Source organism: Mycetomoellerius zeteki, unplaced genomic scaffold (assembly GCF_001594055.1).
Source record: "Mycetomoellerius zeteki isolate Tzet28-1 unplaced genomic scaffold, Tzet1.0 scaffold838, whole genome shotgun sequence".
In the NCBI taxonomy this organism is placed as follows: domain Eukaryota; kingdom Metazoa; phylum Arthropoda; class Insecta; order Hymenoptera; family Formicidae; genus Mycetomoellerius; species Mycetomoellerius zeteki.
Window position 1 is genome coordinate 24,730 of NW_017257871.1, and position 17,746 is coordinate 42,475.

The window sequence follows — 17,746 nt, forward strand, 5'->3', positions numbered from 1 at the left end:
TTCCGATCTAATCGGAAATTATCTGATTACATCAGATCTCTTAAGGTATGAGCAGATGTTACGCGTCAGATCTTACCGAATCTGAGCAGTTCTCGTCGTAAAACTTATAAAAATCTCTCCTATACTCTTCTAGTGTGGATATAAATATTATATATATTATGTACGCAAGTAAATAAAATATATATTATAAAGATTTAAAAATATGTTTATAAAGATGTAGCACACAATACATAAAACTAAGAATGTACAATTATATAAATGTAAACAGCTAAAATAAAAAAATTATTGGCTATTTGAATATAATTAATTTTATTCCTTATATTTTAATTTAATTATTTAAATTTTAATTTAATTCCTTAGATAACCATATAAATAATATTTTTTAAATATTAGCAGTATTGAATATCCATATATCAATTTGTACATTAATATAATATTACAGCATCGTATCAATTAATTTTCTATTAAGGTAACGACTCTTTGTTTTTCAACATTACGCTGCACATTTGCAGTCAAGTGGAAGTTTTCAAAGCCAAGTTTATCGATTTTAATGTTACGAGACCGCAAGTTTATAAACGTTTCCTCACGCTAATTAAAAGCCACAACTTTTTGATAAGATTGGCCATAGAACTTGCTGATACAATTAGTTTTATTTTACTAATTCAATTATCTATTATCAGTTTACAATTATGCATAATGAGTGATTATTACATAATTTGTTGTTTCGTGAAATATAGAATTATGTTATAAGGATTTATTAAACAAGTAATTTCTTTTTCAGGTTATTCTAGCATTGAAAGACAACGACACTGCTATGGCAACAAAAAGTATAATGGTACAGAGCGCTTTACTATCACAATTAATACTATATAGTTTTATCGGAGATTACCTAAACTCTCAGATGGAAAAAGTAGGACTTTGTATTTATCAAACTACCTGGTATGACTTTCCTACAAAACTGACAAGAAACTTAATTTTCATCATAATGCGGTCAGAATCTCCCATTGCGAGTCACATTGCGAGCTGGACATTTTATTGTGGTAAATTTATCAACCTACATGAGCATCCTAAAAGCTTCTATTACGTATCTGTCTGTACTTCGAGTAATGGTAGAAATATAAAATATTAAATGTAAAATAAAAAAATTCTACAGAAACTCTAAATCGGCTTAAAATTCAATAAGACAGAAATCAATAAAGAAAGATAAATTTAATTAGAACATTATTTTAATAAAATTGTTGATCATAATTATAAAGCGCAAACGTCAATTGTGCCAAACCAATTTATTTTCATGTATAATATAATATTAAAAATATACACATATTTAGAAAACACAGTCTTTTTTTAAATATTACAACTAATTCTAATCATATATCATGTATACATTTTTTATAAAAAGTAACATCTCTTTTCTAAAGTTTAACTCTTATATAGTAAGAATGTGTTTTTGTTATCTCCTTAAAACAATTGATAAAATATGAGAATATTGCAATAGACTTAAATATATTATCAGACACTAAAAAAATATCTTTTTATTAGTGTAACATTTTGAATATTTTGTAATGATATTCTTTAAACAAAGAGTCTAATTATAATTATAAATTAACTTACTTTAATTAAATTTTACATTAAAATTGAGAAAGGAATTTTTAATACAAAGAATTACTTACTTTTCTGCTATCTTCATAAATTTATCTTTGCAAATATACTTCTCTTGGATCTTCAACATTCTCTAGTCACAAATTTCGAGATGATATAAAGCAGAAACTTATTTTTTCGTGATAAAGTTTCAGTGAGATATAAACGGGGATAAGGTCTCATGAGAAATTGACATGTGCTTTATCATTAAGCTGTTAGACCAATGACACGTATTTGAAATAGGTTTTTCCGAATTATATATAACATATAGTCATTTCTGCCATGCATGATGGCTGCAAATGTGCAAGGCCACAGGAACGTTCAACATCGGGGTGCATAATGAAATGTGTCCAATCAATAATGAATGAATGCATAAGTTGCGTTAGCTAGTGCTTACGTTCGATGACATCGTAATCCTTAACATGCGAGGATGGCATCATGCAAAACATGGAACAAAGAAATGTCTCGCGAATTTTCTATGTATAAGCGAATAATGTGGCCGCTCGGTTCGTGGCCTTTAGATCATGGTAGAAACTTTGCAAAATTGCGTGCGCTGCTTCTTATACTCACACAGGTAAATTTAAATATTATCTAATTAAAAGTTATTAAGTTAAAAATAAAACCGTTTCATTTATTAATATATAATTTATTCTAACGGGTGAGAAGTGCATATTACATTCTTTTAGATAAACAAAATATATATAAAATAATTTTTTTTATAGATAAGGATTGAATATAAACTTTTGTATATATCACAATCAAAGTGTTAACTCACTAGTCAATGTATACATTTATTTATGGTAAATGTATACATTCGTTACAACAGATTACAGTAAGTGTATACCCTTACAATTTCGAATTAACACCTTGACTGTGACATAAATAAATATAACTCAGTAAATACTGAAATACTAAAATATTGATATCATGATTTTATAATTTTATACTCAACAATATAACCATTATACTATATGTTATAATGGTACATAACTATATATATTATAGTATAATGGTATATACAACGTATATGTGTTACTACATGTGTAAAATTACATTTATATTGTTGAGTGTGAAATTATAACATTAATGTTTTTCTAGTTGGTGCTTACAGGGAAATAATTCATTACGAATTTTAATATTTTATCTTTCTTAATTTTCGGTAAATTAAATAAGACTGACATATATGTACATATACATACATATACACTCCTCAGCAAGATATGAACTTCTATAATTTTTTAAAAAATACTGCGCTCAAGTTGCTCTTTATAGAAATTTAATACTAATTCTGGCCAATTAATCACACATTTTCAGCATTAAAAGTCCTATTAACAATACTTTTAATACTCAAAGTATGTTATTAATTGCCCAGTATTTATAGTATAAAATTTCTATAATGATTGCGTGTAGTCGGAATCGCGACGTTACCAGTCGTACTAAATTAGTATACTATACCTATGGTGAAGTATAACATGGGGTGTGTGATATCCCACATATGGTTCTCCATGTGGGGTATCTCATATCCCTTGTTATGCTTTACCGAATTTCTACGAACCAGATGGAAAAAATCAACGAGGTTGGATTTATCCATCTGGTTCGCAATTAAAATAGAATAATAATAAATTCTGTGCAGTTATTGTTTATACGTATATAGCAAATAAAATTTTCTAACAAAATATATTCTTTCCTTGGCAAAAATAAAAATCAGAGCGTAAGTCGAATGTAAAGGCAGAGTAACAAAAGTGTCAATGAAATTTTTAGAAAGTGTAAATTGGAACGGCGAGTGTTTACTTTTTAAACGCTGTTCCAAAAAATTCATGCTTTCTAAAAGTTTAATTGATACTTCTATTACTCTTAGTTCACATTCGACTTACGCTCCGATTTTTATTTTTAGTAATCTTATATTCTTTTATATATTTATTTTATATTGACAGACTATGATGATAATTTATATAGGCGTGGACATTAGTTTTCACAACAATGTCACTCTGATTATGGTCATCGATCACCTCATGCTAGCATCATGCGGGACTTTGGCTATTGTAAAGATAGCGGTGATACGGTTGCATCGCGACAACTTGTTGAAAATCCTCGTCAATGCATCGAATGACTGGACGTATATCACAAAACAGGATCATCGGCAAGTCATGTTTCGTTACACTAATCTAGGCAGATTTGTCTTCTTCTTTCAGATGGGTTCCACGTATTTTGTCATTATGCCGTTAATAGTTGAATCACTTTTATCCTTTGTGACGATGCCTTCACAAAACGTAACATTAACTGCAAAATCCGAGAAAGAAATGCAGCTACCTCAAGAGATGATTTGTCCATTCGATAGTCAGATCGTTTGCTTCAGTATGTGTATTCTTCAATTTATTCAGCTGATCAGCACATGCACGGGGAATGTTGGCAGCGATGTTTTCCTCTTCGGTATTTGTATGCATCTCTGTGGACAATTGGAAGTGCTCGACCGAGAATTGCTGAAATTTCACGAAAGAAAGGAGAATGGTTATTGGAAACGATGTAAAATGGTCACACTGATCGAGAGGCACTGTTTGCTTCTAAATCTAGCCAAAGACATCGTTTCTGTACTCGATATCATTTTGATTGCTCAGCTGATTCTCCACGCTTTGTTTATATGTTTAATAGGTAATTTAAATTTAAAGCACATATCTTATATTTCTCTCTTTCTAATAATTCTTTATCGCAATATGCTCCTTTTGTCCAAATATTTGTTTAAAAAAAATAATAAAACTAATTGTTACAAAAATAGATAGTTAAATGTCGGGTATTTTTTAGGATTAATGTTTATTGAATCGTTGGTAAATAGTGATTTTGTTCTTGTCATGAGAAGTATAAGCTCTATTAATATAGTGATGATACAGCTGTTCTTATACAGCTATATGGGAGAAACTCTGTCATCAAGAACGCAAGCAATTTCTAACGCCATTTATTTAAGTAAGTGGTACGACTTGCCTACAAACATTCTGCGAGATGTATATTTCATAATAGCTCGTGCTAATGTACCCGTTCGTTTAAAAGTAGGTAAATTCTATATTGTGGACCTTGATAGTTTCAAAAATGTTTTGAAAATCTCCGTTTCTTATTTTTCTGTATTACAAATTATGCTTGTTCAATAAATATTGTTAGAAACATAAATACATTTGGTTAAAGCTTGGAAAATTTTAATTTTTGCTTTTTACTTTTCTGACTTATGAAATGAAAAAGAGACATATAAAGACTCACCTGTTATATCACTTTTGAACGGAAAAATTCATTAAATTCAATAAACATCGTTGCATCTACATTACGAAACTGAAATAAAACATTCTACACAGAGAATAACGTAGTGAATTGTTCAAGTAAACGGTCTGTCGGTTTTTCCATGCAATAAAGGATATAGTCGTTTTTTCAGTGTTCGCAACAACTTCGAAGAAATGATTACGTAAATTCTCCAAAGACAATTTGGCGTAAAAGCATAATATTCTGCACTTTCTGATAATGCGTTAAGAAAGTGAAGGTGGGTTGATAAGCGGGTATATATTTCAAGTTGAATAAAAAATGAATCGTAATACCTGCGTTGTGTCGATGTACCGGGCACATTATTAGTTATTGGCATCAGTTACAGTCATTACGTCTACCTGATGGCAACTGAACGATGGAAAAACGATGTCGCATATGCGATGACTCCCTTCAAACTGTTAACGTGGCCCCTCGGTCTTTGGCCTCTTCAAGTTTATAACATCTATTCGCTAATACGATGTGTCTTGGTCACTTGTTGCATGGTATCGTCTCAGTTTCGACGTTTCTATCATGATACGTAGATAAAACTTTTACGTTAACATTACAATATTTTAAATAAAACTTTATTGATAACGATAACAATATCAAGTGTTTGAATTTTTAAATGATAGATATCCTATTAGTGATGACCGTAGCGAAACGTATTTTTTTTTCAAGAATAATAACTCATTGATAGAGAATATCACAGATACACAAATCATTAACTGTTGTAAATTGTTCAATGCAGACATTTCTACTTAGGACTTACGTTTATTTCTTGTTTATGTGAAAGGTAGCATAACTGTTTCTAAGGAATTCTATAGATGTGTTATGTCGCTTATTTTGTGATTTCGTCATTCATATTTAAGAATCGCATTGACGTAACATTTTTGGTAATATCGTCAAAAAGAATAGATCTCATACACAGAAAATAAATTAGATGAAAAAAATTTACATACACAATTAGAGAAAGATTTTCATCGGTATTGTTTCTATTAAATTTTCGTTTATACCATAGAAAAATTTATATATAACAATTATATTATCCATTGTATAATAACTTTGCCGTGTAAATATTTTAATATTAAAGATTTGAAATGTTCAATTTTGTATATCTTTAAATTAGTCCAGAAAATTCTAATATATTTTTACATATATACATAGAGAACTAAAATGGAAGCTTACTTATTTCAATTTTAAAAATTATCTTATAATTAAATATTAATATTTTCAAAGATCCGTCGATGTGGAATTGGGATATATTTTTTCTAGACACAAAAGTTTGAATGAGAAAATATACCATTTACGCATCTCAACAGAGCATAATAGTGATCTTGCCTTCCATGGAGTTTTACATGGGCTGTACTAACACGGAGCAGAATATAGACGGTCTTATGTTAGCCTGTTGTGGTGTACTCGGAGTGTTCAAGACTATATGTTTCCGTATTTACGCGAAAAACTTAACTGACAATTACAGTTCTGCCCGGAATGATTATTTGACGATTGAAAACACAGAGAACCGTGCTATCATGCGGAAACACGCTTCTATGGGAAGAATTCTCTCCTGTTTCATGGTGTGTTTCTCTTACATTAGTGTAATGATATATTCGCTAATACCCCTTCTTGGTGAAGATCTGGTTGATGATCAAGATGATCAAATCAACAGAACAAATGAAGGCCAAATGAACCAAATAGTATTGGACTATCCAATGCCGTCAAGATGCGCGTTAGAATATTTGCACGTCCCAAGGAGCATGTATGAATTTATCTGTATCTTCGAGTTTATTGTGCTAATACTTACGTGTACCTGTAATCACGGTAATATCTATTTGTTGTTTAATATATATGTTTTTTTACATCTTTCCATCATGTAATATTATTTAAAATATGCCAGAATTCTGAACATAAAATTATATCCGAATATTTTATTAACTATGTTGAAGTAATTATTATTTGTTTATTGCTAATTATAAAGAGTCATATTAAAAGTTTTAGAGAGTAGCATAAAAGCAGAAAATATATTTATATAAACGTTATAAAAATAATATATAATTCTGTAGATAAAAGTAATACAAAGAATTTAATAAATATTACGGGGTAGGCTTTACAATTTTTAAAATAAGACAATAATATAAAATATAACTTAAATATTAATTTCTTGTTATATATATAACAACAGAAAATAGAATATTTTATTTCTATTGGTTTCTACATTTGGATCTAGCAAAGAACTAAGGCAAGAACCAATCATATTAATGAAATGACAGAACTGATTTGTCTAATATCTAAATATCATTCTATTTTTTATTCTTATATAACAAATAATTAATATTGAAGTTATGTTTTGTAATGTTATGTCATTTTGAAAATTGTAATGTCCTCGTGGCTTACTCTGTATATGTATTTTTTATTACAATATATTAATGAAATTTGTATCATTGTATTTCTTTTTTTCTTTCTATAAAGGTAATGATTCTTTGTTTCTCAATATTACATTGCATATGTGCGGCCAAGTAAAAATTCTTAAAGCCAATTTCGTCAATTTTGCTGTCTCAAATCCACAAGTCTACGATCGTTTCAATGATCTAATTCAGAGGCATATTTGTCTGATGGAATTATCCAAGGAACTGACCGAATCGATCAGTGTAGTTTTGTTAACGCAGTTATTTATTAGCAGCATTCTGCTGTGTATAATGGGTAGATATTGTAGTTTTTATGACATAAAATTTTTCAACATATGTAAATTACAAAAATCTTAAGCAGATAAATAATTTTTTAGGATTTCAATTTATCTCAGCGTTAAAAACACACAACGTTGTTGTTATGGGGAAAAGCGCTATGGTATTGTGTACCTTCTTAACGCAGTTGTCCATATATAGTTTTGTCGGTGATCATTTGAAGTCTCAAATGGAAGAAATTGGATTTTTCATTTATCAAAGCAACTGGTACGACCTTCCTACGAAGTTGGCGAGAAATTTAATCTTCATCATTATGAGAACACGATCTCCCGCCAAGCTGCTGGCTGGAAATTTCATTGTGGTAAACCTGGCAACATATATGAGTATTCTGAAAACTTCTATTTCATATCTATCTGTATTACGTGTAATGATAGAAACATAAAATATATTATTTGTGATAAAAACATTTTACAAAGTACAAATCTACGATTCGGAATTATGTTTGACGAGAGAAAATTCTGTAGAAATAAAAAATTATTAGAATATTGTTTTAATAAAATTGCTTTTATAATTACAATATAACCATTTAATTGTGCCGAAAATCAATTACTTCTTCTCATAAAGAAAATCTCAGAAATATGTACTTATTTGAAAAAGATATGTTGTCGTGTAAGAAATTACCACTTTAATATTGTATATATTTTTTACAAAAAAGTAATTTTACTATTTGTTTTTATTCTATACTTCTGTAAACTTATTTTTATCGTGTTAAATTGTTAAATTATCAATAATTGCAAGTATCACATTATTAACACGTTACACTTTACTAACATACTTTAAACATAATGATTATTACCTTTTATCCTTGATATCCAACTTTGAATGCCCAATTGTTACGTAGAATCATTGCAATGTACTGCTTGAGATGTTTTTGTAATACTCTATCGAAACTCAAAAACCCATGTCATGAATAGGTTGCACTACGAATCACACTTGTCTTGAAATACAATAATACATCAACGCGTTATCAATCAGATTGGAATAGATTTTACATTTTTATCCATAACTTTCAAATTCTAAATTAATTTATCGTTTATATCGAACAATGCACATTTTTTTCGTCATCACTACTAACGCGATCTTTTTTCTATTGCGCTTATACTGCAGGGTTGTGAAAGATGCAGACATGCGTACTAGTCTCTTTTCACTTTTATCTTACTGCCATTCATCATGCGCTGTATAAACTAATAAAACATGAGCCCAATGATGATAATAATATCTTATCTGCATATCCCATGGTAATGTTCATGACAAAGTTCATAAATTCACATTGAAATTGCGACATCAAAAATTGCATCCATAGTAATGTTTCATAATAACATTCGTAAATTGACATAGAAGTTGCAATATTGGAAATTGTACCTATATAATAATGTTTTATGACGAAAACGTTCGTAAATTGACATTGAATTTGCGACACAAGAAATTGCATCCATAATGACCGGACAGTTTCGAATGTTCAGTCATCCGCGTAGTTTGTGTGATCACTATAATGTCGGATGATGTTTGGAACGACGATATCGCTTATGTGTTCTCTATTCATAGAACATTTATGCAAATACTTGGTATATGGCCATTACAAAGAAAGACGATGGCCACGATAATCCAATGGAACGTAATGATATTTCTACAGGTACGTTGATAATACATTGACAGGGAGGGAATAAATTATAAAAACACGTTGCAACAGAAAGAAAATAAGTATACTGGAACTATACGAAACTTTTAACTCTTTTAAGTCTAAGAATTTATGCACAAAATATTACTAAATGTCTTCGTAAATAGTGCAAGCTTTTCAAGTGCGAATATATTATATTTTACATTCATTATTATACATGCATATTTTCTAAGGCAATGGGATCATTATTAGCTTTCTCCACTCATCTTCCTGTTTATGGAGTTCGCTGGAAATAATAGTGATGCCGGTACAAATATAGATGCCATATTATATCTTTCATGCACATTGAGTTTAAATTTGAAATATATCGCTATTGCTGCTAACGGAGGAAAGTTGGCTAAAAACATTAAGGCTGCCGCTGCCGATTGGGTGTCTGCAAAGAATGATGAGAAATCGTATAAGATCATGAAGAAATATGCGTTTAAATCCAGACTGTGTACTCTTTTGATGTTGAATTCATCTTTCATGTGTGGTTCCCTTTATCTGCTGTCCGTCTTAGTTATGAACTTAATAGAAATATTTTTACAAGATCAAATGGCGAATGTATCAAATGGTAATGTGACATTTTTGGAATATTTGTTAAATTATTATTCAATACAAAGTTCTTTTTAAATGAACGTGCTAGAATGTTAATAACAATTATTAGGAATTATCCTAAGAAATGAAAAAGTCCATATCTTTTTTTATTATTCAGTACTGTCCTAGCAAGGTGGTGTTATTTGTTGTCATTTTGACGTTAATCAAAATGATGTTTTTGGTTACATTTTGATATTAAAATGACAACAAATAATGTTTGGCTTATACTTAGAGTGTATTAGATATACGTAAATTTATTTTGCAAATTATTTTTTGTTACTATATTGAATTTTCTACTTTAGATCTTAAGAAAAGAACATACAAAGTATATGCAATTTTATAAGTATCTATCATTTAACTTTTCCATTTAATAAAATACCATATAGGGTTTTACAATCGACCTACTGATGAGCCATTACTGGTTGCCATAGTTCAGGTACTAACACAATACTGACAAACTACTGGCCCAGTACTGGCTAAGTACTGGATGATAATTTGGGCTCGGTATTGGCAGATAGTACTGGTCCAGTCATTTTAGTCAGTGATGGCTCAGTATTGGTTGACAGAACCTTGGCCGTCAGTTGACAATCGTAGCATTGGCTACGTGTTGGTTTCGTTGTAACTACTGGCAACCTTATATGGGCAGACATGATCTAGATTAAAATTTTCTTATTAGAATCTAAAAGATTTTTAAACAAAAAGCATTAAAACTTTAATTCTATGTTTATTACATTATTTTATTATTTGTCTTTTTTAACTTTAACGCTTTTATTCTAATATCTAAATTACTTATGTTACATTATGTTATTGTTCTTAAGACTTGTATTCTTATTGTATACAGGTAATGTTAGTGTAACAGATAGGCTGTTTATAATCCCATGTGGTGAGTTTGGTAACAAAATTAACGGCTTGCAGTACACGATGATCATCGGCTTTCAAACTGTTCAATTACTCGTGATATGTATAGTGCAACCTATTGGAGACAGTTTTTACATTAACGTTACTCTACATCTCACTGGTCAACTTAAAATACTCAAAAAAAGATTTAAAAATTTTGCAAGCAGGTCAGACACTCAGATAAATCATCGGAAGCACTTTATTAGTTTGATTAACAGGCACTGCGAATTAGCGGAATTCAATCAGAATTTAGAAGATACGTTCAATCTGATTATATTATTCCAACTTGTTATAGTAACGCTTCTGCTCGCGCTACTAGGTATTGTATATCAAACATTTTATATTGAATTTATTGTGAATTTAATGATTTTTTATAAATTCTTATTTTTTATCAAGATATTTAAATGTACCATATTATATTGTGATTAAAGAATTAATCGTATTATATTATATTAATCTTTAAGTTTTCACCTTTTTATCCCTTTCAGGATTACGTATAATATTTTGTTTAAAACATCACTATTATGTCGATTTAATGAAAAGTATTCTACTTCTGAACTATATGCTTATGGAATCGCTGTTGTACTGCTATGGTGGTGATTTTATACAAAAAGGAAGTGAAGATATATTCCATGCAATGTTTAAAGCTTCCTGGTTTACGCTTCCCGCAACGATGATGAAGGACTTGAACTTCGCGATGATGAGGTCAAGCTATCCGTTTCGTTTCACTGGTGGAAAATTTTTCTACGCTAATTGCGAGGCAATAGTGTACGTTCTAAAGTCGGCAGCTTCATATATTTCGGTTTTACGAATGGCGCTAAAAGATTAATAAAAATCAACAAATCAGAATTTCCAGGATAAAAATCATATAAAAATTAACACTATGTAAAATAGAATTAATTAAAATACTTTAAATGTATACTTATAATTTCTATAATATATTTAATTATTATATGGATGACAAAAAATAAAAAATAAATAATACGCAAAAACTCATTGCTCCTTTCATAACTATAACTTCCTCTACTTTGTGACATATGTACTGCCGATAGATGCCTGATAGCTTCAGTCCTTTTTTTTTTACTTTATTCACTACGTTGCTTAGGTGATACAATAAAAAAACATTTTATTCACGGAAAAGAAACGTAAACCTACTATATACAGAACATCGTCGTTCAACTCGTAATTGACCGCGAGCATCTATGTCTATGCGCTGACCCAACAGTATACATTGAAAATTGTGCATTACCCGCGAGCGTTCGAAAGATGCGGGAGAGAGACACAAATTTGTATCATATACTTATCTTACCACCCTAAAGGTTGGTCAGTGCGGAAGGACTAGATGCGTATAGACGTAGTAATTTGCTTCGGGGCAAAAGTAAGCCATCGACCCGAGCAATATCCGGTCACGCAGGACTACAATTTTTCTTTTTGAGGTCGAAACCAACTAATACATCGCAGAACATGAAGACGAATTGGAACAGTGGTATAGATTATGGTTTCTCTATGATAAAATCGATGATGTGGATACTTGGTTTATGGCCTTTGCAGCAGGATAATATAGTTTACACGATTCAGTGGTTCATAATATTTATAGCAGGGGTAAAATAACGTAACATAATGTAAGATAACAATGTAGAAATTAGCTACTTGTAATGGTAAGAGAAAAAGTATGCAATTTTTTAATAAAAATTAAGGTAAACAGTTGCATTAGCTTTACTTAAATCTTTTTTAGTCACGTTGAAAATTATAAGAATTTTAATTTTAAATTGTTCTATAATTAAGTCTATTATCTGTGTGTGATTGGAATAAATTATATAACACGTGTAACATGTATATAGAAAATATATAAAATATAACACATTGAAAGATACATATTACGCACAAAGATTTATCATAATTAATCATAATTTAAACATAAAGAACAATTGATGATTAAAATTTTATAAACAGTTTAAACGTTGTTTCTCGATATTTACTGTTTTTGATGTAGTGCAACTTCACATGAGAATGCAATTTTATATTTGCTACCGTGCAGTCTCTCACAATGATCAACGTGCTGATAGAAGCTTTCAAGAGCTGTGATGCTGTTAGAGACGGTTTGGATATTCTTCGTCTAATAGAAAGCTGCATGCATGCGTGGTCGAACATTGTTTTTCCGCGAATTTACATGAAAAAGATTGCCATTAATCTTAATTCTGCAATCGACGACTGGTCATCTCCGTCTATGAAGAAAGAGTCGCGCATGGTGATGATGGGATATGCACGTGCAGGACGTCTAATCGCCCTGACTCACTTGATCGCTGGAGCAACAGCAGGCGCCTTATGGTTCATATCCGTCTTCCTCAGCAATAAACAAGAGGTTGTATTAAATCTTACATCTAAATAAGACCATTGTTGAATAAAATTGAAACATATTTTGTCAATAAAAAAAATGTTTTATTTTATAAAAATTAATATATCGTATATGTATTTTACAGGCTGCAATTATAAATAATGATACTGTAGCTACATGGAATTTTGTCATTCCGTCAACGTGTCTGTACAAAGGGGTTTCGTATTCCACGTACAAAATATTGTTTATGATGCAAGTAATACAAGGATCTTTGATATTGATATCAGAATGCGCTTGCGACAGTTTTTTCTTCGGCATCACTATGCATCTTTGCGGTCAACTAGAACTTTTGAGGATACAATTTACGGAGATCAGCAAGAAACATTACGACGAAAAGTGTCATAGAAATGTTTTAGGGCCATTGGTCAAAAGACATTGCCAGTTGATAGCATTGACCAAAAATATTGAAGACGCTTTTAATATCAACATTTTATTACGACTTTTAATAATTAGCGTAGTTATTGCATCTTCAGGTATGTATCTAAAAATCAATCTTTTTGATTTTATATTGATCCATGTTGAATGACATTACAAAAGCATAAAATTATATCTCAAATCTATTTTGCCACTAAAAACTATAAAAATTACAATAAGTTTCGCAATACATACATTTATGTAATTAGAATTATTGAATTATTTTTAAAATTTAAAGTAAAATTCATAATAAGAAAGATTAAAGTATTAATACAAAAAATAATAAAATTTTAATAAAAGTTATGTATAAAACTTATTATGTAATACTTTAATACATAAAATACATCCAATACAAAAATCTAAATTAACATAATATATTCATAATTCGAAGAGTTGCGTGTTTTCAGGAGTAGGGATTCTCCTGTCAATCAAGCAACAAGATTATAAGGAAATGATAAAAATGTTCATGTCTATTCAATTTTATATGGTACAAACTTTTTTGTATACGTATGCCGGCGATACTTTGAAGAATCGAAGCGAGTCAATTGTCTATGCCATATACAGCACCGCATGGGACGAAATGTCACCTGTCATGGTGAAAGATCTGATATTCATTATGATGAGAATGAAGACTCCTCTTCGAATCAGTGCCGGAAAATTTTTCTATCTTACGCGAAACACTATGACAGATATCTTGAAAACCACCTTAACATACATATCCTTTTTACAGGTGACAATTAACGAATCAGAAAATCCTTAATAATTCCTGCGGTGTAAAAAGCGATATATGTAGATAAGCAAAATAAAAAATATATATATTATATTTCAGTACCTTACACTATCTATTACTTTTCATTGCTCTTAACAAGGCATATATTTGTTACGTATACACATTTGTACACACTTGTTATCTTCTTTTTTTTACCAATCTATGTACATTTTTTTGAAGCACTTATGATCTTCTTTTTATAAATATGACAAGAAACTTTATTATAATGTGAGGACAATTTTTTATCAAATTAAAAATTATATTTTACGAAAAATCTCAACCTAAACAAATGAAAACAGAATTTTAAGATCCTTATTTCTTATCTGTTTTACACGAATTGATAAATACTTGATAAGTTGTTAGATATTAAAATTGTGTACCTTTAACGAGATATATGCACGCGAAAAAAATTTTTAATTATTTAACGATGATTCATGAACTGATAAATTGAATTCAAAACTGTGTCATATTCTCTATATTTTTCTTTATGAAAAAATGTATTGCAGGAGAAATTATATCATAATTGCCAACGTAACAGTCGTACTGAAGACGACGTAAAATAATCGAAACAAAAATAAAACTCTCTCTTCTCTTTCTGTTTTCTTTTTGTTCTTTACCCTTTTGTACTTTCATAAAAAGAATTTTACATCAATTGTTCTGAACAATTGTACTTCGGAAAATAACAGAACATACGGATAAGTATTCAAATGATGCCACTTCAATAAAATATGAACACGAACGTAAATTTTACCGCATTATGGACAAAGACTGATATTCGTGAATACAGTGCATCTCTCCTTGACTGCCATAATGTCATCGAATGACGATATAGCGTACGCTATGACCCTCGTCAAACACTTAACTGTACCCATAGGTGCTTGGCCCTTGCAAGAATACAATAAGTTCGCTTTATTGTGTCATATCTTGTCTAGTTTTGGGTTGGTACGTTTCCAATTTTTATATCGTGAAAGGAAATTTTTCTTCTCCTTGTATCTTCGATGTTTAAATATTTACTATGAGATATTGATATTTTATTTTGCTCACAATAATCGAATCTCAATAAACATATCCATTTTTATTTTCTGTCCAGAGTGTGGTGGTAATCATACAATATCTCGAACTCTATTACAATTGCACAAGCGCGACCGCGAATCTTGATGCTCTCACGCTCTTTTCATGCGGTATTCTTGCTTTAACAAAAATAATATGGTTTCGTATATATGCTGATAATCTGATTTGCAATTATTCTTCTGCTATGAATGATTATGCTACAATCGACACCGAGGAGAAGCGCATCATTATGCGAAATCACGCTTTCTGGGGAAGGATAATCTGCATTATTGCCTTATTGATATCTTATGTCGATTCGGTGATATTCATCGTGGGACACGCACAACTAAGCAGCGAGGAAGCTAAAACTAATATAACTATCCTGGGCCATCAAGCAGGGTATGCTATTCCGTCAACATGTACCTTGGCACATTTTCATATTTCAACAGGCTTATATTTGGTGATTTTTATACTGCAGTATATCTATTTAGTAATCATGTGCATTAGCAATCACGGTAAGTCATTACTTGTTTACGTTATTTTTACAAAATGTTTACTTTATATTATATATATATATATAATTTTAAATGCGTATAAAATGTTTAATAAATATTTATTAATAAACTTTGTAATCTATATAATTACATTTTGAATGCAAAGAAGGAATCAATAATGTCATTCCTTATGGACCATTCCTTATGGACCCTCAGTATTTAAAAAAAATAACTTTTTTGTATTTTATTATCATTAAGAATATAAAAAATAACTATTAAGTAAGAAAAATTTGATCTATAAAACCATAATTGTTAATTTAGGTACTTAGTCCTAACTGTTGAATTCTGAGCAATCACTATCAGAAAAAATTTAAAAGTCATGATCGTAGTATTTAATATGTCCAAAAATTTAAAAATAAAATATTTAATCAAAAACCAAAATGAAAACGTAATCAAATAAAAAAAATCAAAGTATTAAAATCTTTACAATAATCACAACCTTAATGCGCTGTATAGAAGTTTAAATCTAATCATCTATTTGCAGGGTTGGGTAGTGCTAAATTAAAAAGATAAAAGTTAAGTTAAAAGTTAAAAAGTTAATTAATTTTAACTTAACTTAGTTACATTTTAGACTCTTAATTTTTTAACTTAATTTAGTTATATTTTATCGGTAACTATTAACTTTTAATTTGGTTTTTTTTAAGTTAATCCTCAGACACAATGCGAGAGGATAATGAGTATATAATTTAGTAATTTTATATTGTATAATCGTTATTTGTGAACAAAAAAAATCAGATTCTTTAATGAATATGCTGTGAGAAAGGAAAAATACAAAAAATTATGTATAATGGTCAAACTTTTTCTTTTTCTTTTTTTTTTTGGTTGTTTGTTCTGATCAAATTTAACTTTTAACTTTTCAATTACTTCTTTTGTATTCAATTACTTTTTTTATAACTTAACTTTTAATTCAATTAATTTCATTATGGATTAACTTGTATATATATATATTTTAATTAAAATAAATTTTCAAGACTGTTAACTTTAACTTAACTTAGTTAAAAAAAAAAGTTAACTTATCCAACCCTGTCTACTTGTTATAGTCACCTATATCAGGAGTAACAAAAAATTAATTTTTTTATTATAAATTGTATTTATCTTTACCTTGAGGATACATATTATATTTATATATAAATAATATTAATATTATGATGGCAGAGAAGTACAATATAAGCGAGAATATTTTATTAGTTCATTTATTAGTTACGAAAAGAGTTAGATATACTATGGCGATAATCTTAATTATTAATTATAGCTTTATGGATCGAGTTTTTTTGACATATGATTATTTTTTACATTCATGATTATACAATAATAACAATTTTTTATTAATCATCCAACTTTATTCATTTGTTAGATGTATATAAAATAAATTTCTACCTTCATTTTAATAAAATACTGAATTTTGCAAATATCATGCAATACCATTAATATTCCTAAAATTTTAACATATCTATTACCTATAATTGATAGTTGTACATTCTTACGATATATTCTTAATTATAATGTTTACAGGTAGTGATTCTGTATTTCTTCATATTGTATTACACGTGTGCGGTCAACTGGAAATTTTAAAGGCAAATTTTATTAACTTTGACGTAACAAGTCCAAAAGTCTATGAACGTTTTAACACATTAATTTTGAGACACGATCATTTGATAAGAATGACCAGAAAGCTTGCTGAAATAATTAGATTCGTTTTGATGGTACAACTTTTTGTCAGCAGTATGCTTATAATTATAGTAGGTAAATTGCATC

At 29.3% G+C, this 17,746-nt stretch overlaps 1 protein-coding gene across 1 annotated transcript in view; it reads left to right on the forward strand.

Moving 5' to 3' along the window:
- Positions 1 to 17,746, forward strand: part of LOC108730079 (uncharacterized) — a gene marked incomplete at its 3' end in the record, with an annotated part of 36,334 nt that overhangs the window by 7,201 nt on the left and 11,387 nt on the right. The window contains exons 4-16 of the mRNA XM_018459567.1: positions 782 to 835; positions 3,573 to 4,287; positions 4,438 to 4,679; positions 6,240 to 6,738; positions 7,387 to 7,617; positions 7,700 to 7,865; positions 12,129 to 12,411; positions 12,848 to 13,171; positions 13,290 to 13,677; positions 14,026 to 14,265; positions 15,175 to 15,329; positions 15,478 to 15,856; positions 17,504 to 17,734. Coding sequence (XP_018315069.1) covers positions 782 to 835; positions 3,573 to 4,287; positions 4,438 to 4,679; positions 6,240 to 6,738; positions 7,387 to 7,617; positions 7,700 to 7,865; positions 12,129 to 12,411; positions 12,848 to 13,171; positions 13,290 to 13,677; positions 14,026 to 14,265; positions 15,175 to 15,329; positions 15,478 to 15,856; positions 17,504 to 17,734 — 3,907 coding nt within the window. The remainder of the gene's footprint in view (positions 1 to 781; positions 836 to 3,572; positions 4,288 to 4,437; positions 4,680 to 6,239; positions 6,739 to 7,386; positions 7,618 to 7,699; positions 7,866 to 12,128; positions 12,412 to 12,847; positions 13,172 to 13,289; positions 13,678 to 14,025; positions 14,266 to 15,174; positions 15,330 to 15,477; positions 15,857 to 17,503; positions 17,735 to 17,746) is intronic.